Raw genomic sequence first — 22,902 nt, 5'->3', positions numbered from 1 at the left:
CTCAAAAGTTTACATACCCCCGCAGAATTTTAGCTTTTTTTCAGAGAATATGAATGATAACACGAAAACTTTTTCTCCATTCATGGTTAGTGGTTGAGTGAATCCATTTATTCTCAAACTGCTGTGTTTTCTCTATTTAAATCAAAATGACAATCCAATACATCTAAATGACCCTGATCAAAAGTTCACATACCCCATTTCTTAATTCAGCGTATTGTCCCCGTTAACATCAATGACAGCTTGAAGTCTTTTGTGGTAGTTGTGGATGAGGCTCTTTATTTTCTCAGATGGTAACGCTACCCACTCTTCTTAGCAAAAAGCCTCCAGTTCCTGTAAATTCCTGGGCTGTCTAGCATGAAGTACGCGCTTGAGATCTCCCCAGAGTGGCTCAATAATATTGAGGTCAGGAAACTGAGATGGCCACTCCAGAAAATTCACTTTGTTTTGCTGTAGTCAATGACAAGTCGACTTGGTCTTGTGTTTTGGATCGTTGTCATTTTGGAACGTCCAAGTACGTCCCATGCACAGTTTCTGAGCTGATGATTGTAAATTAGCCTCCAGTATTTGCTGTTTACACACTGTGTTCACCTTTACTTCAACTTTGACCAAGTTTCCTGTGCCTTTGTAGCTCACACATCCTCAATACATCAGCGATCCAACTCCATGCTTTACAGTAGGAATGGTGTTCCTTTAATCATAGGCCTTGTTGACCTCTGTCCAAATGTAATGTTTATGGTTCTGGCCAAAAAGTTCAATTTTGGACTCATCACTCCAAATGACCTTGTTCCAGAAGTTTTTAGGCTTGTCTCTGTGCTGTTTTGTGTATTGTAGGTGAGATACTTTGCGGCATTTGCACAGTAATGGCTTTCTTCTGGTGACTCGACCATGCAGCCCATTTTTCTTCAAGTGCCTCTTCATTGTGCATCTTGAAACTGCCACACCACTAGTTTTCAGAGAGTCCAGTATTTCAGCTAATGTTATTTGTGGGTTTTTCTTTGCATCCTGAACAATTTTCCTGGCAGTTGTGGACAAAATTTTTGTTGTTCTACCTGACCGTGGTTTTGTTTTTACAGAGCCCCGATTTTCCATTTGTTAATCACAGATTGAACACTGCTGACTGGCATTATCAAATCCTTGGATATCTTTTTGCATCCCTTTCCTGTTTTATACAGTTCAACTACCTTTTCCTGTAGATCCGTTGACAAATCTTTTGCTTTCCCCATGACTCACAATCGAGAAAAGTCAGTGGCTGGATGAAAGATGCAAGAGTCTGTCTGGATCCCAGAAGCTCACTCAGCTTTTATGCACACACACTGATTACAAGCAAACAGGTCACAGGTGAGGATTTTACGTTTAGTAGCCATTCAAACCCATTTTTGTCAACTTCTGTGGATATTATCAGGCCAAAATCACCAGGGTATGTGAACTTTTGATCAGGGTCATTTGGATGTTTTTGGCTGTCATTATGACTGAAAAAGAGAAAACACAGAAGTTCACAAGAAATGGCTTCACTCAACCACTAGTGGAGAAAAAGTTTTGGTGTTATCATTCATATTCTCTGGAAAAAATACTGCTGGGTATGTAAACATTTGAGTATTACTGTATATAAGGAAAATCCAGTCCATAATGTGACCAGTCCAAGAGGTATGTCCCCGTTCGCTTCTCCTCGCCTGCTCTGCTAGACTGACAAGTCTCTTATGTGTGGAAAAATAGCGACCTGTCAGTTTAGCTAAATGAGCGGGGAGAAGCCAGCAGACATAACGATTGAACCAGTCACCTTACCCCAGATCACATCTTCACATCTTCAACTACATTTTTCTCTGAATCGGCAGCATTTCAGCGTAAGCGTACATGTTAGAAATTCAAGATCTGCGCAGAATGAATCTTGAGAAAGATTATTAGCTGCGGAGAGCCTGGAATATTGAAGACCTCAAATTCAGAGATGGCGATTGGGTCAGAGTTACACTGTGTCACTTTTCTTACTGCTATCAGTTAAGCTAGAGGAGAGGAATAAAGCAACTATGTGTCCATATACGCAGAGAATAAGGTCATAATTCACAGTATGAGCTTCAAACAGAGAACTGTGGACTATAATTCTTTTTACTTATTGATTACTTACTGTTTACTAAATAGACCTGGCCACCTGCTGTCACCACTAGGGGGAGCTTATAGCATATAAACTTTGTATTGAGTTCAATGGTTCATAAATAAATCAATATAGGCCAAAACATGGTGTCAATATGGATAACAAATAATCATAGGAGATTGCAAAGGGACAGAGGTGCAGACATAAATTCTATGTTTAAAAAAAAAAAAACATTAAATGGGCACTGCCACCATGGACATTTATGACACTTCCATAGTACATGCAATAAATGTCTGATGAAGTGGGTTATGGACCACCATGCTAGCTGGGACCATTTTTGGAAAGAGACACACGTGCGCAGCCAAATTCCTGGAGGCACGAGACACATCAGTGTTTAATGGTGCCACAGTAATGCCCTATGACTAGTGTTGAGCGATACCGTCCGATACTTAAAAGTATCGGATCGGAATGGATCGGCCGATCTAAAAAAAATATCGGGTATCGCCGATTCCGATACCGGAAGTCCCATTCAAGTCTATGGGACTTCCGGTATCGGAATAAGAAAAACCCTATTTTTGCCTTGTACAGCCTCTCTGGGGTCTATACGGGCCTTTCGGGGAGCTGTGCGGCCTGCCGGGGGGCTGTGCCAGCCTGCCGGTGGTCTGTGCAGGCTCCGGGGGTCTGTGCCGACTGCCCGGGGGTCTGTGCGGCCTGCCGGGGGGCTGTGCCAGCCTGCCGGTGGTCTGTGCAGGCTCCGGGGGTCTGTGCGGCCTGCCGGGGGGTCTGTGCCGATTGCCCGGGGGGCTGTGCCGGCCTGCCGGTGGTCTGTGCAGGCTCCGGGGGTCTGTGCAGGCATCGTCCGATGGGACTACAAGTCCCATCGGGCGATGCCTGCTACCATGACAGTGATTGACACATTAGCCAATGATGGGACAGTAGTAGTCCCATCATCCGGCTAATGTGCTGAATGTAAAAAAAAAAAAAAAAATACATGCTACATACATACTACATACATAATACATATATACTACATGCACGCAACATACATACAACATATATACTACATGCATGCAACATGCATACTACATATATACTACATATATACTACATGTAACATACATACTACATATATACTACATGCAACATACATGCTACATACTACATACATGCTACATACATAATACATATACTACATGCATGCAACATACATACAACATATATACTACATGCATGCAACATACTACATATATACTACATGCTACATACATGCTACATACATACTACATACATGCTACATACTACATGCATACTACATACATGCTACATATATACTACATGCATGCAACATACATACAACATATATACTACATGCATGCAACATACATATATACTACATACAATACATTCATACAATACATACATATAGACATACAGTACATATAACATAAGTGACGTGAGTATGTACTCTGTCACTTTGATCCCCGAAGCCATTGTCGCCTGAGGAATAAATATCAAAATAAAAAAACACCAAGGGTCCCACGTCGATCTTGCGTGGAGAACAGCAGCATCAGCTGATGCTACCGTTCTCTACCAGCTCCAGGAATACAATGACGGAAGGTAGGTATCCTTCCGCACTGTATTCCTCCACCACTGTAAAAAAAAAGTCCCTAGTCTCACTTTATGCCATTGCTGCGTGAGAAAGTTCCCACGCAGCTTTTGCCATAAAATGCCACCTGGCCAATGCTGTTTCGTATGCACGCATGCTTTTTCTAGGTCTCCCTTGAGCAGTTAGACTGACAGGTCTCTTCCTATGTGTATATAAGGAAAGAATAGTCCAAGATGTGACAAGTCAAAGAAGTATGTCCCTGCTGGCTTCTCCCTACCCGGTTAGTTAGATTGACAAGTCTCTTCCTATGTGTACAGTTGTGCTCAAAAGTTTACATACCCCCGCAGAATTTTAGCTTTTTTTCAGAGAATATGAATGATAACACGAAAACTTTTTCTCCATTCATGGTTAGTGGTTGAGTGAATCCATTTATTCTCAAACTGCTGTGTTTTCTCTATTTAAATCAAAATGACAATCCAATACATCTAAATGACCCTGATCAAAAGTTCACATACCCCATTTCTTAATTCAGCGTATTGTCCCCGTTAACATCAATGACAGCTTGAAGTCTTTTGTGGTAGTTGTGGATGAGGCTCTTTATTTTCTCAGATGGTAACGCTACCCACTCTTCTTAGCAAAAAGCCTCCAGTTCCTGTAAATTCCTGGGCTGTCTAGCATGAAGTACGCGCTTGAGATCTCCCCAGAGTGGCTCAATAATATTGAGGTCAGGAAACTGAGATGGCCACTCCAGAAAATTCACTTTGTTTTGCTGTAGTCAATGACAAGTCGACTTGGTCTTGTGTTTTGGATCGTTGTCATTTTGGAACGTCCAAGTACGTCCCATGCACAGTTTCTGAGCTGATGATTGTAAATTAGCCTCCAGTATTTGCTGTTTACACACGGTGTTCACCTTTCCTTCAACTTTGACCAAGTTTCCTGTGCCTTTGTAGCTCACACATCCTCAATACATCAGCGATCCAACTCCATGCTTTACAGTAGGAATGGTGTTCCTTTAATCATAGGCCTTGTTGACCTCTGTCCAAATGTAATGTTTATGGTTCTGGCCAAAAAGTTCAATTTTGGACTCATCACTCCAAATGACCTTGTTCCAGAAGTTTTTAGGCTTGTCTCTGTGCTGTTTTGTGTATTGTAGGTGAGATACTTTGCGGCATTTGCACAGTAATGGCTTTCTTCTGGTGACTCGACCATGCAGCCCATTTTTCTTCAAGTGCCTCTTCATTGTGCATCTTGAAACTGCCACACCACTAGTTTTCAGAGAGTCCAGTATTTCAGCTAATGTTATTTGTGGGTTTTTCTTTGCATCCTGAACAATTTTCCTGGCAGTTGTGGACAAAATTTTTGTTGTTCTACCTGACCGTGGTTTTGTTTTTACAGAGCCCCGATTTTCCATTTGTTAATCACAGATTGAACACTGCTGACTGGCATTATCAAATCCTTGGATATCTTTTTGCATCCCTTTCCTGTTTTATACAGTTCAACTACCTTTTCCTGTAGATCCGTTGACAAATCTTTTGCTTTCCCCATGACTCACAATCGAGAAAAGTCAGTGGCTGGATGAAAGATGCAAGAGTCTGTCTGGATCCCAGAAGCTCACTCAGCTTTTATGCACACACACTGATTACAAGCAAACAGGTCACAGGTGAGGATTTTACGTTTAGTAGCCATTCAAACCCATTTTTGTCAACTTCTGTGGATATTATCAGGCCAAAATCACCAGGGTATGTGAACTTTTGATCAGGGTCATTTGGATGTTTTTGGCTGTCATTATGACTGAAAAAGAGAAAACACAGAAGTTCACAAGAAATGGCTTCACTCAACCACTAGTGGAGAAAAAGTTTTGGTGTTATCATTCATATTCTCTGGAAAAAATACTGCTGGGTATGTAAACATTTGAGTATTACTGTATATAAGGAAAATCCAGTCCATAATGTGACCAGTCCAAGAGGTATGTCCCCGTTCGCTTCTCCTCGCCTGCTCTGCTAGACTGACAAGTCTCTTATGTGTGGAAAAATAGCGACCTGTCAGTTTAGCTAAATGAGCGGGGAGAAGCCAGCAGACATAACGATTGAACCAGTCACCTTACCCCAGATCACATCTTCACATCTTCAACTACATTTTTCTCTGAATCGGCAGCATTTCAGCGTAAGCGTACATGTTAGAAATTCAAGATCTGCGCAGAATGAATCTTGAGAAAGATTATTAGCTGCGGAGAGCCTGGAATATTGAAGACCTCAAATTCAGAGATGGCGATTGGGTCAGAGTTACACTGTGTCACTTTTCTTACTGCTATCAGTTAAGCTAGAGGAGAGGAATAAAGCAACTATGTGTCCATATACGCAGAGAATAAGGTCATAATTCACAGTATGAGCTTCAAACAGAGAACTGTGGACTATAATTCTTTTTACTTATTGATTACTTACTGTTTACTAAATAGACCTGGCCACCTGCTGTCACCACTAGGGGGAGCTTATAGCATATAAACTTTGTATTGAGTTCAATGGTTCATAAATAAATCAATATAGGCCAAAACATGGTGTCAATATGGATAACAAATAATCATAGGAGATTGCAAAGGGACAGAGGTGCAGACATAAATTCTATGTTTAAAAAAAAAAAAACATTAAATGGGCACTGCCACCATGGACATTTATGACACTTCCATAGTACATGCAATAAATGTCTGATGAAGTGGGTTATGGACCACCATGCTAGCTGGGACCATTTTTGGAAAGAGACACACGTGCGCAGCCAAATTCCTGGAGGCACGAGACACATCAGTGTTTAATGGTGCCACAGTAATGCCCTATGACTAGTGTTGAGCGATACCGTCCGATACTTAAAAGTATCGGATCGGAATGGATCGGCCGATCTAAAAAAAATATCGGGTATCGCCGATTCCGATACCGGAAGTCCCATTCAAGTCTATGGGACTTCCGGTATCGGAATAAGAAAAACCCTATTTTTGCCTTGTACAGCCTCTCTGGGGTCTATACGGGCCTTTCGGGGAGCTGTGCGGCCTGCCGGGGGGCTGTGCCAGCCTGCCGGTGGTCTGTGCAGGCTCCGGGGGTCTGTGCCGACTGCCCGGGGGTCTGTGCGGCCTGCCGGGGGGCTGTGCCAGCCTGCCGGTGGTCTGTGCAGGCTCCGGGGGTCTGTGCGGCCTGCCGGGGGGTCTGTGCCGATTGCCCGGGGGGCTGTGCCGGCCTGCCGGTGGTCTGTGCAGGCTCCGGGGGTCTGTGCAGGCATCGTCCGATGGGACTACAAGTCCCATCGGGCGATGCCTGCTACCATGACAGTGATTGACACATTAGCCAATGATGGGACAGTAGTAGTCCCATCATCCGGCTAATGTGCTGAATGTAAAAAAAAAAAAAAAAAAAAAATACATGCTACATACATACTACATACATAATACATATATACTACATGCACGCAACATACATACAACATATATACTACATGCATGCAACATGCATACTACATATATACTACATGTAACATACATACTACATATATACTACATGCAACATACATGCTACATACTACATACATGCTACATACATAATACATATACTACATGCATGCAACATACATACAACATATATACTACATGCATGCAACATACTACATATATACTACATGCTACATACATGCTACATACATACTACATACATGCTACATACTACATGCATACTACATACATGCTACATATATACTACATGCATGCAACATACATACAACATATATACTACATGCATGCAACATACATATATACTACATACAATACATTCATACAATACATACATATAGACATACAGTACATATAACATAAGTGACGTGAGTATGTACTCTGTCACTTTGATCCCCGAAGCCATTGTCGCCTGAGGAATAAATATCAAAATAAAAAAACACCAAGGGTCCCACGTCGATCTTGCGTGGAGAACAGCAGCATCAGCTGATGCTACCGTTCTCTACCAGCTCCAGGAATACAATGACGGAAGGTAGGTATCCTTCCGCACTGTATTCCTCCACCACTGTAAAAAAAAGTCCCTAGTCTCACTTTATGCCATTGCTGCGTGAGAAAGTTCCCACGCAGCTTTTGCCATAAAGTGCCACCTGGCCAATGCTGTTTCGTATGCACGCATGCTTTTTCTAGGTCTCCCTTGAGCAGTTAGACTGACAGGTCTCTTCCTATGTGTATATAAGGAAAGAATAGTCCAAGATGTGACAAGTCAAAGAAGTATGTCCCTGCTGGCTTCTCCCTACCCGGTTAGTTAGATTGACAAGTCTCTTCCTATGTGTACAGTTGTGCTCAAAAGTTTACATACCCCCGCAGAATTTTTTTGAACAAGGAACGGAATAGTCGGGTGACCCGGTGGTTCCTTGCCCTGCAGGCCTACACTTTTACGGTGGAGCACCGCCCAGGGGTACAGATGGGGAATGCAGATGCCCTGTCCCGAGTGCACTGTTTGGCGGGTGTCATTGCTCGACCGGAGTGGTCTGAGCAGAGGGGGGGGATATGTGAGAATCATGTGGGAATAGTGGATGAGGGCAGGTATATCTCGCCCAGATTCCTTTCCTATGTGGCCTAGTCTGGTCAGTATCGCACCTGCTTACTAATGGATAATGGGAGGTGGATATAAAAGGATGCCAGGTGGTTGTGTGAGTGTCTCAACCTGGGAACACAGAGAGCCTGTCTGTGTGAGAGACACACACGTGAGTGAAAGCAGTGCCCACTGCAACTGTGGTTTGGCTGGACGGGAGAAGCCCGCCAGTTGGTAGTTAGGTTGTCCATTGTTTAGTTAGTGCCGGACAGGCAAGGATTTGTTTTATGTTTTATTTCCTTTTGCATTGCTTTCACTATTAATAAACCTGACCCAGGGTCAGTTACACCCGAATCCCACCTCTGCGCCTGAGTTTCATGCGGAACGCACGTGACCTTTGACCCCAGCAAAGGCGACCCCGGAGTGTTTTATCACAATACATACTGCATATATACCACATGCATGCAACATACATACATACTGCATATATACCACATGCATGCAACATGCATACCACATATATACTACATGCATGCAACATGCATACTACATATATACCGGGGGTCTGTGCCGACTGTCCGAGGGTCTGTACCGGCCTGCCGGTGGTCTGTACCGACTGTCCGGGGGTCTGTGCAGGCTGCGGGGGTCTGTACCGACCTGCCGGGGGGGCTGTGCCGGCCTGCCGGTGGTCTGTGCCGACTGCCCGGGGGTTTGTGCCGACTGCCCGGGGGTCTGTGCGGACTGCCGTGGGTCTGTACCGGCCTGCCGGGGGGCTGTGCCGACTGCCCGGGGGTCTGTACCGGCCTTCCGGGGGGCTGTGCCGGCCTGCCGATGGTCTGTGCCGACTGCCCGGGGGTCTGTGCGGACTGCCGTGGGTCTGTACCGGCCTGCCGGGGGGCTCTGCCGACTGTCCGGGGGTCTGTGCAGGCTGCGGGGGTCTGTACCGGCCTTCCGGGGGGCTGTGCTGGCCTGCCGGTGGTCTGTACCGACTGTCCGGGGGTCTGAGCCGACTGCCAGGTGTCTGTACCGGCCTACCGGGGGGCTGTGCCGGCCTGCCGGGGGGCTGTGCTGGCCTGCCGGGGGGCTGTGCCGACTGCCCGGGGGGCTGTACCGGCCTTCCGGGGGGCTGTGCCGACTGCCCGGGGGTTTGTGCCGACTGCCCGGGGGTCTGTGCGGACTGCCGTGGGTCTGTACCGGCCTGCCGGTGGTCTTTACCGACTGTCCGTGGGCCTGAGCGGCCTGCCGGGGGTCTGTACCGGCCCGCTGGTGGTCTGTACCGGCCTGCCGGGGGGCTGTGCAGGTTGCGGGGGTCTGTGCAGGCATCGTCCCATCGGGCGATGCCTGCTACCATGACGGTGATTGACACATTAGCCAATGATGGGACAGTAGTAGTCCCATCATCCGGCCTATGTGTTGAATGTAAAAAAAAAAAATATATACTACATACTTACTACATGCTACATACATACTACATGCTACATACAACATATATACTACATGCATGCAACATACATACTGCATATATACCACATGCATGCAACATGCATAATACATATATACCACATATATACTACATGCATGCATACTACATATATACCACATATACCGGGGGGCTGTGCCGACTGTCCGGGGGTCTGTACCGGCCTGCCGGGGGGCTGTGCCGGCCTGCCGGTGGTCTGTACCGACTGTCCGAGGGTCTGTGCAGGCTGCGGGGGTCTGTACCGGCCTGTCGGGGGGCTGTGCCGGCCTGCCGGTGGTCTGTGCCGACTGCCCGGGGGTTTGTGCCGACTGCCCGGGGGTCTGTGCGGACTGCCGTGGGTCTGTACCGGCCTGCCGGGGGGTCTGTACCGGCCTTCCGGGGGGCTGTGCCGGCCTGCCGGTGGTCTGTGCCGACTGCCCGGGGGTTTGTGCCGACTGCCCGGGGGTCTGTGCGGACTGCCGTGGGTCTGTACCGGCCTGCCGGGGGGCTGTGCCGACTGCCCGGGGGTCTGTACCGGCCTTCCGGGGGGGCTGTGCCGGCCTGCCGGTGGTCGGTGCCGACTGCCCGGGGGTCTGTGCGGACTGCCGTGGGTCTGTACCGGCCTGCCGGGGGGCTGTGCCGACTGTCTGGGGGTCTATGCAGGCTGCGGGGGTCTGTACCGGCCTGCCGGGGGGCTGTGCCGGCCTGCCGGTGGCCTGTACCGACTGTCCGTGGGCCTGAGCGGCCTGCCGGGGGTCTATACCGGCCCGCTGGTGGTCTGTACCGGCCTGCCGGGGGGCTGTGCAGGTTGCGGGGGTCTGTGCAGGCATCGTCCCATCGGGCGATGCCTGCTACCATGACGGTGATTGACACATTAGCCAATGATGGGACAGTAGTAGTCCCATCATCCGGCCTATGTGTTGAATGTAAAAAAAAACAAACAAAAAAACATACTACATACATACTACATGCTACATACATACCACATGCATGCAACATACATACATACTACATTCAACATGCATACTACATGCATGCAGCATACATATATACTACATATATACTACATGCATGCAACATGCATACTACATATATACCACATATATACTACATGCATGCAACATACATACATACATACAACATATATACTACATGCATGCAACATGCATACTACATATATACCACGTATATACTACATGCATACAACATACATATATATACTACATGCAACATGCATACTACATGCATGCAACATACATACTACATATATACCACATGCATGCAACATTTATACTATATATATACCACATATATACTACATGCATGCAACATACATATATAATACATATATACCACATGCATGCAACATGCATACTATATATATATATATACCACATATATACTACATGCAACATACATACTACATACATACTACATATATACTACATGCAACATACAGTGGGGAAAAAAAGTATTTAGTCAGTCAGCAATAGTGCAAGTTCCACCACTTAAAAAGGTGAGAGGCGTCTGTAATTTACATCATAGGTAGACCTCAACTATGGGAGACAAACTGAGAAAAAAAAATCCAGAAAATCACATTGTCTGTTTTTTTTTCATTTTATTTGCATATTATGGTGGAAAATAAGTATTTGGTCAGAAACAAGCAATCAAGATTTCTGGCTCTCACAGACCTGTAACTTCTTCTTTAAGAGTCTCCTCTTTCCTCCACTCATTACCTGTAGTAATGACACCTGTTTAAACTTATCAGTATAAAAAGACACCTGTGCACACCCTCAAACAGTCTGACTCCAAACTCCACTATGGTGAAGACCAAAGAGCTGTCAAAGGACACCAGAAACAAAATTGTAGCCCTGCACCAGGCTGGGAAGACTGAATCTGCAATAGCCAACCAGCTTGGAGTGAAGAAATCAACTGTGGGAGCAATAATTAGAAAATGGAAGACATACAAGACCACTGATAATCTCCCTCGATCTGGTGCTTCACGCAAAATCCCACCCCGTGGGGTCAGAATGATCACAAGAACGGTGAGCAAAAATCCCAGAACCACGCGGGGGGACCTAGTGAATGAACTGCAGAGAGCTGGGACCAATGTAACAAGGCCTACCATAAGTAACACACTACGCCACCATGGACTCAGATCCTGCAGTGCCAGACGTGTCCCACTGCTTAAGCCTGTACATGTCCGGGCCCATCTGAAGTTTGCTTGAGAGCATTTGGATGATCAAGAGGAGTTTTGGGAGAATGTCCTATGGTCTGATGAAACCAAACTGGAACTGTTTGGTAGAAACACAACTTGTCGTGTTTGGAGGAAAAAGAATACTGAGTTGCATCCATCAAACACCATACCTACCGTAAAGCATGGTGGTGGAAACATCATGCTTTGGGGCTGTTTCTCTGCAAAGGGGCCAGGACGACTGATCCGGGTACATGAAAGAATGAATGGGGCCATGTATCGTGAGATTTTGAGTGCAAACCTCCTTCCATCAGCAAGGGCATTGAAGATGATACGTGGCTGGGTCTTTCAACATGACAATGATCCAAAGCACACCGCCAGGGCAACGAAGGAGTGGCTTCGTAAGAAGCATTTCAAGGTCCTGGAGTGGCCTAGCCAGTCTCCAGATCTCAACCCTATAGAAAACCTTTGGAGGGAGTTGAAAGTCCGTGTTACCAAGCGAAAAGCCAAAAACATCACTGCTCTACAGGAGATCTGCATGGAGGAATGGGCCAACATACCAACAACAATGTGTGGCAACCTTGTGAAGACTTACAGAAAACGTTTGACCTCTGTCATTGCCAACAAAGGATATATCACAAAGTATTGAGATGAAATTTTGTTTCTGACCAAATACTTATTTTCCACCATAATATGCAAATAAAATGAAAAAAAACAGACAATGTGATTTTCTGGATTTTTTTTTCTCAGTTTGTCTCCCATAGTTGAGATCTATCTATGATGTAAATTACAGACACCTCTCATCTTTTTAAGTGGTGGAACTTGCACTATTGCTGACTGACTAAATACTTTTTTTCCCCACTGTACATAAATACTACATATATACCACATGTAGGGGAAACAGAAAAACCAGGACCCTCGGAACAGCTCACCCAAACCCAACCTGACCAGAAAACCAATCACAACAATCTGACAAAAGCCGGAATCAGGAAGATGGTAGACGAAGGCCAGGAGAGGTATGCAAGTGACTGGAAGAACGACATCATCAGCTCACAGAAACTGACCATGTACCGGAGTCTACAGAGAGACTACAGACTGGCCCCATACCTGGAGAAACTCCCGGACCCCAAAGACCGCAAGATCCTGAGCCGGTATAGACTCAGTGCCCACAGTCTGGCCATCGAATCCGGCCGACACAGGCAGAGCTACAAGCCCAGGGAGGAAAGACTGTGCCAACACTGTGACCAGGAGGCCCTGGAGGATGAGACCCACTTCCTGCTACACTGCTCCAAGTACTCAGCAGTGAGGGACACTCACTTCAGGAGACTCTCACATCTCTTCCCGGATTTCACCACCATGAAGGAGGAAGAGAAAACATACATCCTGCTGGGGGAAGAAGAGAGAGCAGTGGAGATAGCAGCGCAATATGTGAGCGAATGCCATAGACTGCGAGAAAGAGAACTATGATATGCCATGGACTTCTATGGCACCCACCCTGGATATGCCCCAATCCCCCATCCACCTTCCCTATGCCATGGACTTCTATAGCCTCATCCTGGATCTGCCCCCATGCCCCCATCCACCTTCCCTATGCCATGGACTTCTATAGCCCCATCCTGGATCTGCCCCATCCACCTTTCCTACAGCCCCTTCCCAACATCCCTACAGTCCCCATCCCTATTCCCTTCTGTACACCTGCTTTGGCAAAACTAATGTGTATTTAGTCCTGCCAATAAAGCTTCTTTGAATCTTTGAATCTTTGAATCTATATGTGGTATATATGTAGTATGCATGTTGCATGCATGTAGTATATATGTAGTATATATGTATGTTGCATGCATGTAGTATGCATGTTGCATGTAGTATGTATGTATGTAGCATGCATGTAGTATGTATGTAGCATGTATGTAGTATGTATTTTTATTTTTTTTTACATTCAACACATAGGCCGGATGATGGGACTACTGTCCCATCATTGGCTAATGTGTCAATCACCGTCATGGTAGCAGGCATCGCCCGATGGGACTTGTAGTCCCATCGGACGAGCCTGCACAGACCCCCGCAGCCTGCTCAGACCCCCGGACAGTCGGCACAGACCCCCGGCAGGCCGGCGCAGCCCCCCGGCAGGCCAGCACAGCTCCCCGGTAGGCCGGTACAGACCCCCGGGCAGTCGGCACAGACCCCCGGACAGTCCGCACAGCCCCGCGGCAGGCCGGTACAGACCCCCGGCAGTCCGCTCAGACCCCCGGACAGTCGGTACAGACCACCGGCAGGCCGGCACAGCCCCCCGGCAGGCCGGTACAGACCCCCGGCAGTCCGCTCAGACCCCCGGACAGTCGGTACAGACCACCGGCAGGCCGGCACAGCCCCCCGGCAGGCCGGTACAGACCTCCGCAGCCTGCACAGACCCCCGGACAGTCGGTACAGACCACCGGCAGGCCGGCACAGCCCCCCCGGCAGGCCGGTACAGACCCTCGGACAGTCGACACAGACCCCCGGTATATATGTAGTATGCATGTTGCATGCATGTAGTATATATGTGGTATATATGTAGTATGCATGTTGCATGCATGTGGTATATATGCAGTATGCATGTATGTTGCATGCATGTGGCATATATGCAGTATGTATGTATGTTGCATGTATGTAGCATGTAGTATGTATGTTGCATGTATGTAGCATGTATGTAGCATGTATGTAGTAGGGATTTTTTTATTTTTTTTTGTACATTCAACACATTAGCCGGATGATGGGACTACTACTGTCCCATCATTGGCTAATGTGTCAATCACCATCATGGTAGCAGGCATCGTCCGATGGGACTTGTAGTCCCATCGGACGATCCTGCACAGACCCCCGCAGTCTGCTCAGACCCCCGGACAGTCGGTACAGACCACCGGCAGGCCGGCAGTCCGCACAGACACCTGGGCAGTCGGAACAGACCACCCGCAGGCCGGCACAGCCCCCCGGCAGTCGGCACAGACCACCCGCAGGCCGGCACAGCTCCCCGGCAGGCCTGTACAGACACCCGGGCAGTCGGTACAGAGCCCCGGCAGTCCGCACAGACCCCCGGGTAGTCGGCACAGACCTCCGGAAGGTCCGTACACCCCCCCGAGAGGCTGTACAAGGAGAGAAAAGGGTTTTTCTTATTCCGATACCGGAAGTCCCATAGACTTGAATGGGACTTCCGGTATCGGAATCGGCGATACCCGATACTTTTTTCGTATCGGGCCGATACCATCTGATCCGATATTTTAGGGTATCGGATGGTATCGCTCAAAACTAATTGTATGTAGTATATATGTATGTTGCATGCATGTAGTATATATGCAGTATATATGTAGTATGCATGTTGCATGCATGTGGTATATATGTAGTATGTATGTTGCATGCATGTAGTGTATGTATGTAGTATGTATGTAGCATGTATGTAGTATGTATGTAGTATGCATGTAGTATGTAGCATGTATGTAGTATGTATGTTGCATGTATGTAGCATGTAGTGTGTATGTTGCATGTATGTAGCATGTAATATATATGTAGTATGTATGTTACATGTAGTATATATAGTATATATGTAGTATGCATGTTGCATGCATGTAGTATATATGTGGTATATATGTAGTATGCATGTTGCATGCATGTAGTATATATGTTGTATGTATGTAGTATAGTATGTATGTAGCAAGTATGTAGTATGCATGTTGCATGCATGTAGTATATATGTTGTATGTATGTTGCATGCATGTAGTATATATGTAGTATGTATGTAGTATATATGTAGCATGTAGTATGTATGTAGCATGTATGTAGTATGTAGCATGTAGCATGTATGTTGCATGTAGTATATATAGTATATATGTAGTATGCATGTTGCATGCATGTAGTATATATGTTGTATGTATGTTGCATGCATGTAGTATATATGTAGTATATATGTAGTATGTATGTAGCATGTAGTATGTATGTAGCATGTATGTAGTATGTAGCATGTATGTAGTATGCATGTAGCATGTATGTTGCATGTAGTATATATGTAGTATGTATGTTGCATGTAATATATATGTAGTATGTATGTTACATGTAGTATATATGTAGTATGCATGTTGTATGTATGTAGCATGTATGTAGCATGTAATTTTTTTTTTTTTTACATTCAACACATTAGCCGGATGATGGGACTACTACTGTCCCATCATTGGCTAATGTGTCAATCACTGTCATGGTAGCAGGCATCGCCCGATGGGACTTGTAGTCCCATCGGACGATGCCTGCACAGACCCCCGGAGCCTGCACAGACCACCGGCAGGCCTGTACAGACCCCCGGGCAGTCGGCACAGACCCCCGGAGCCTGCACAGACCACCAGCAGGCCGGCACAGCCCCCCGGCAGGCCGGTAGACCCCCGGGCAGTCGGCACAGACCCCCGGAGCCTGCACAGACCACCGGCAGGCCGGTACAGACCCCCGGACAGTCGGCACAGCCCCCGGCAGGTCGGTACAGTCCCTCGGACAGTCGGCACAGACACCCCGAAGGCCCGAACTGACGGCGCATCATGATGCACACAGACAGTGCATCATGATGACGTAATTTCGGCAGCCAATCAGAGCCACAAAAGTGGCTCATTGCATTTTGGACTTCCGATTCCGGTATCCGATACGAAAAAAGTATCGGTACTCGGTATCGGAATTCAGTTACCGCAAATATCGGCCGATACCCGATACTTGCGGTATCGGAAAGCTCAACACTACCTATGACACAATTTATACCAATACAATTGAAGAACCAAAGAGTCTGTCTGCATAGGATAGCAATTTTTAGGATATGCTTAAGTAAGCAGGGTAATAATACACTATATACAATCATGCCCGAAAGTGTTGGCACCCTTGAAATAATTCCAGAAAATAAAGTATTTCTCCCAGAAAGTTATTGCAATTACACATCTTTTGTTATACAAATGTTTATTTCTGTTGTGTATATTGGAACAACACAAAAATAACAGAAATGAAAAGACAAATTGGAAATAATTTCACACAAAAACCACATAATTGTTTCTGTTTTTCCAAAATTGTGGGTAAACAACTTTGCTTCAAGCATGTGATGCTCATTCAAATTCACCTGTGGCAAGTAACAGATGTGAGCAATATGAAAATCACACCTGAAACCAGATCAAAAGGGAGAAGTTGCATTTTGTGTCTGTGTGTGCCACACTAAGCATGGAGAGCATAAAGAGGAGAAAACTGTCTTGACAATCTCAAGGTAACAAGTCCATCTCCAGAGATCTTGATTCTACTTTGTCAACAGCGCGCAACCTATTCGACAAGTGTTCAACCCATGCCAAATTTGCCTTTTTTTCTGTGTTTTTTTTTGTCGTTCCAATACACACAAAGGAAATAAACCTGTGCATAAAAAAATTTGCGGAATTGCAATAATTTTCTAGGAAAAATACTTTCTTTTCTGGGACAATTTCAAGGGTGCCAACACTTTCTACCATGACTGTATATCCAATTTATTATCATGTAAAATCATAAATTATAAAAATCCAATCATGGTAGTGCAAAAAAAAAAGACAAATCAGCAATATAAATAAATGTTACTGCATATGGCATTAATTCCTTCATAAAACTATTAAGTTAATAAAGTTAATAAATTAAGTTAATAAATGGCGTAAAAAAAAAAAAAACAGATTAAAATAAAACGTTTCAACAAAATCATGTTTTTTGCTGCAATTTTGTTGTAATGCTAAAATAAAGTACAACTAGTTTCACCACAAAAGTATGGATTTATGCTGACTTGATATTAAAAAAATATTTTGGAATGTCACAAGGCAAAAACATTCATTTTTTATCCTTGTGGCCAGTTTTATCTAATAATATGCACTAAAAGTCTCATTCTGCATTACTATACATCTATTACTTTATTTTAAAAGCTCAGGCTTCACCAGATTTTGTCACATGACATTTCAGAAAATCACTGGCATTGGATTTTGATGGTTTCCTGTAATGACAAGTCTGCCATCTTGTGGTGAAAATGTGCATCTCATCTATCCCAGAAAACCTTGCAGGGAAAGGCACTCTGTCAGAGCGTTCCTCTCTATGACCGCTGCCATGTGACTATATCGCTTCCTATATGTTTTGTTACCTTGTTTGCAGTAGCCAGGGACTATGACGTAAGTTGCCGGTGAGTCATGTACATAAACCGGATCACTCACGGTGCAAAGTATCAGGGTAGAAGGCGAGGAAAGGAGGAAGAGAGAGGAAACGCACTCATTTCTGTAAGTTTTGACATTAAAAGGTAAATCCTGGTTGTGATTCCAGAGAGGGGCTATCCGAGTTACTGTAGATGTTAATTATTAATCCGTTTCATAACTATGACATTTATTAAGCTTGGTACATATAGATTTTACTTGCTGGTGATTGGGGTCATTTTTTGCATCCTTTTGGTGATGGCATCTACTATATATTTATCCAGGTTCGGACTGGCCCACTGGAGAACAGGAGAATCCTCTGGTGGGCCGCCCTGCAGGTATAGTCTCTCTATTCCACCTATATGAGAAGTAGCTGGCACAATACATGTTTCACTATGTAAAGAAATCATCTCAACATTTATGTAACAAACTACCCGGCTTATTATTATATAGAAACACAGGCAAATTTGTGAATGAGGGTAATGTGATGTTTACATTTAGCCAAGCAGTCGGCCACCAGAGTCAAGCTTACTGGTGGTACCCCAGTCCGGCATTATATATACCCCCATCTGACATAAACCCGAGGGGAAAGGATTAGCATAAGGCTGCATTCACGCATCCGGAGAAACGGACTGATTTTTTTTTTTCTTAGAAGCCATCCCAATTGCTTGCATTGTTTTTTGTTTTTTTTCAACGAAGGGGCAAAAAGTTAGAATTTTTTTGTATCCATTGACTCTTAACATTGGATCAGTTAAAAAAAAAAAAACAGATGTAATCAAAAGGATATCTAAAGTCAGCCTTCCGTATTTCATCCATAGACTTTAATGGCCGAGATGAATAGGACCAGGTACGAGGATCAGTTTGTAAAACTGATGTGTATATGAATCAATGAAATTCTATGGTGAGAAAAAAAAAATGGAAGGCACTCGGACGTGTCGCATGGATGAGTGAATGTAGCCTTAGGGCTTGACCAGACGAGTGTATTGTAAAATCACACTGATCAATGTAATCCAATAGGACTGGTCAGATGATCATTTTTATCACATGGACAGTCCACCATGATACAGCATTGCATTTAAAAAAAACATGCAGCCATTGTATAAAATTCTTTAGAGCCTAGATTTAACACCAAAGTATGGTTGCATCCCACCCAAAGGATTGATCAGCACGTATTTTACTAATCTGATTTTCCTTCTTATTGTCATATTTATCCTTACTGTCACTTCATGTTTTATCTTTCCATAGTAATAAAAGCTAAGATATGGAGAACACAGACAATGACGGTGACACGATGAAGGAGTCTATAAAGATGGACAATGAGCTCAATATGGAAGGAGCGGCCTCACAGAATGATGAAACTGGAACAACAGAAGAAGAAGTAACACCTGACGATACTATCTGTCAATTTTTTCTATTGGGGCGCTGCAGGTTTGGAGACAAATGTAAGAACCACCATATCGGAGTGCCTTCAGCATCCAATAAGTCTCATGTGACAAAAGATAATAAAGGAAAAGATAATAAAGCATCTACACCAAAGGGAAAGAAGCCACCAATGAAGACAGCCAGTGATGTCATCTCCAGAATTCAATGGGACGCACACTTGCCAAAAGAACATTTCATCGTTGGCTATCTTGATAGGTTCTTAGGAACAATTGAAAAACCTTTCTCGGCTTTTTGTTGGGAAGATTTGGCATCTTTAGGGGTAGATGTTCTTGCTATACCCAAACATCGCATTCAATATTTCAAATATCAAGATTTGGTGGTGTGGGACAAGGTAAGCCGCATAGATAACATCTTCGGGTCAACAGGAAGCGGCTTGACAATCTTGGATATCATTGATCAGTATGAGTCAATGATGCAAACAGAAAGAAACAAGGTGGGAGATAATTGTGGACAGAACCAAGATAATGTCACTGTTCATGAAGTTGAAGAACTTGAAGTCAAAGAACTTGAAGAGAAGGATTGTGCTCCAGTAGATCAAGCAGATCCAAAAAAATTGAGACCCACGCATTTCATAGCAGTCCGTATAAGCAGTGAAGATGTGAAAAGTTCAGTAAAAGAAGTTCAAAATGTTCTCCAAAAACATAACCCTGATGTGGCAGAATTTTGTATCCCGTTGCCGGAACTTCACTTAACTTTGTGTCTTTTGCATTTGGAATCTTCTGAGGATATCGAAGTTGCCTGCAGGGTGCTTCAAGAACTAAAAAGCGACATGCAGCGTCTTCTTCCTCCAAGTCTTATCCTAAGCTTTGAAGGACTGAAGGACTTTCATTCACGAGTGCTGTATTTGGAACCTGCGCCCATTCCAGGGTTTGGCAGTTTTGTCAACAGACTAAACCAAAGTTTTCGCAGTAAAGGTCTGAAAATAATTGATCCACCACAAGCCAACAGCTTCCATTTAACCATAGCAAAGATGCCCAGAAGTGTGGCAAGTAGAAACCCAAGTCTTCTCTTCAGGCCTGAGGTGTACAGACCTGTTGAGATGACCCATTTTGGGTCACAACCTGTTGATTGTCTTAGTTTCTGTTACGCTGGGAGCTCAAGACGGACTGATGGCTTCTATACAACACTTCTAGAATTACCTCTGTACTGATTTCACTATGTATAATTCTATAATTAATTCTCACTCGCTGGCCAAATCCTATATGTGAGCAGACCCATAAATAAACTGTCTCTAAACACCGGAGAATCAGGGACTAACTTTTTTTTTCTGGCTTCGTATGTTCTCTACGTTGCTTATCTGGACTACTGCCTTCATTATGGTACAGAGCTGTATTCTTAATTCTACTGGCCACAGAGCTGAATTCTCCCAGAATTCCTTGGTGTGTTAATGTTGATGATTTGCATTTTGAGAAACTAAATTATTATAATGGGCCATTCTATATTAATTTAATATTGGAAACATAAATTGTGCCACTGTAGTAGAGGAGCTTGGCTAACCTAATAAAGAGCGGTTTAGAGGGCAGGGTAAAAGATGGCTCCAGTCAATGGCATAAGATGGTTATTGTAGCCCACCCATTTTCACTTTTATGGGACTATTTTGTAATATATAAATAAAAAAAAAATCAAATACCCATTTTTTTTATAATACTATGCTTACCAACATGTCTGCTAGTAAAATAAGGACTTTTAAACGGGTTGACCGCCTTGTAGAAGAATTTTTTCTTTCTTAAATGCATGTATTTTTAAAATTAGTGATAAGCGAGTATGCTCGGGTGTTCTCCGAGTATCTTTGGCGTGCTCATAAATTATGTCTGAGTCCCTGTAGCTGCATGATTTGCGGCTGCTAGACAGTCTGAATAGATGTGGGGATTCCCTAAGGCTGGGGTCACACTGCGTTATGGCAGTCCGTTAGACTGACTGCGTTACACCGCGGCAAAACACGGTGTAACGCAGTCCGTTAACGCTTCCATTAACCCCCATTATCAGGAGCATTGCCAACGCATGCCGTAATCAGCATGTGCTAGCGACGTGCCGTCATTCAGTGGCGGAGCCTCAGATGCGGGCTGCAGCGTCTGAGGCTCCGTCACCGCTAGCGCAGATGACTCATCTGCGCTAGCGTTATAGCATAACGCGATGAACGGGCTGCTTTAACGCAGTATGAACCCGGCCTTACATACAGGCAATACCTGCATGTATGTCTGGACTCAGACATAATTTACGAGCACGCCCAAGATACTCAGAGAACACGCGAGCATGCTGGGAAAACTCAAGTAACGAGCACTCTCGCTCATCACTAACTACAATCAATATTGAAATTTGGTTTTGATAACATTTTTGCCCCGATTCCCTTCTATAGCTCCTGTGTTGCACTGTCTATTGCTGGTAGCAGACTGAGTTGAACTTGTAACAGAAAAACAATGTAAAATGTTAAATTAAACTGAATTGCAAAAATGATTTTTTTTTTAGCCCTAAATACATGCAGGTAAGCATGAAAGAAATTGGACAACTCCTTTAAGTCCCATCGTGGGAGCCCAAGGAAACCTACTTTGGGGTTGAAACACTTAGGGTCCCATTACACATAGCGACGCTCCAGTGATCCCAACAACGATATGACCTGGTCAGGATCGCTGGTGTGTCGCTACATGATCGCTGGTGAGTTGTCAAACAGGCAGACTCACCAGAGATCAGGACCAGCGAGGACGCGGGTAACTAAGCGCGTGCGGCGCTTAGTTACCCGCTGTTTACCTTGGATACCAGCTCCCAGCGACTGCTTACAGCACTGGGAGCTCACTGATTGATGGTCTCCCGCTGCCACACACAGCAATGCGTGCTGGCCAGCGGGAGACCGACGATCAAAAAATGGCCCAGGACACTCTTGCATGATTAGCGATACCCGGCGGGGGGGGCCGTTCGCTGATAGGTGTCACACACAGCGAGATCGCTGATGTCACTGTTGCGTCACAAAACTTATGACTCAGCAGCGATCTCGTTAGCGATCTCGCTTAGTGTGACGAGGGCTTTACTCCTGGAGGGGGTTTAAGTTAATTTGTGGGGTTTTTTTTTGCTTTGGACATGCCAGCACCACTGTTTGGCAGCTTTCTGTGTACACTGTGCATAGGCAGAAAGCTGCTAATCAGTGGAGGGGGCGGGGTTATACAGAACTCATGAATATGGACGACTACTGGCAGCAAGTTTACTAGTCCTCAAATGACAATCTCCTGCTGATAAAGTGATTTTATCAAAACTACAGCAAGCAGCCAGTAAGAGACACATTGTTGTAAGCAGGGTCTATGTCTCTAGATTATACAGATCTGAAATTAGGTGCAAAAACCTGGTGATAGATTCCCTTGAAAGGGGCTGTGGACAA

General features: G+C 44.9%; 1 protein-coding gene across 5 annotated transcripts in view; it reads left to right on the top strand.

The window, feature by feature from the left end:
• The window catches only part of TTYH1 (tweety family member 1), a 244,927-nt gene extending 222,938 nt beyond the window's left edge, over positions 1-21,989 (top strand). For 2 of the 5 annotated variants that reach the window (XM_073571021.1, XM_073571023.1), the window contains exon 14: positions 19,338-19,467. In XM_073571021.1, the coding sequence (XP_073427122.1) occupies positions 19,338-19,340 (3 nt within the window). In that variant the 3' untranslated portion in view covers positions 19,341-19,467. Of the gene's footprint in view, positions 1-17,987; positions 18,200-18,376; positions 18,431-19,337 lie in introns of those variants that run through there. The other 3 variants (XM_073571025.1, XM_073571026.1, XM_073571024.1) reach the window with 3 other exon arrangements.
• The last annotated feature ends 913 nt before the right edge of the window (positions 21,990-22,902 follow it).

The sequence above is a fragment of the Dendrobates tinctorius genome, unplaced genomic scaffold, assembly GCF_039654945.1.
Source record: "Dendrobates tinctorius isolate UK_male_01 unplaced genomic scaffold, ASM3965494v1 ptg000028l, whole genome shotgun sequence".
Taxonomy (NCBI): Eukaryota; Metazoa; Chordata; class Amphibia; order Anura; family Dendrobatidae; genus Dendrobates; species Dendrobates tinctorius.
Note: the sequence above shows the minus strand (reverse complement) of the source record. Positions and strands in the feature narration are given on the sequence as shown.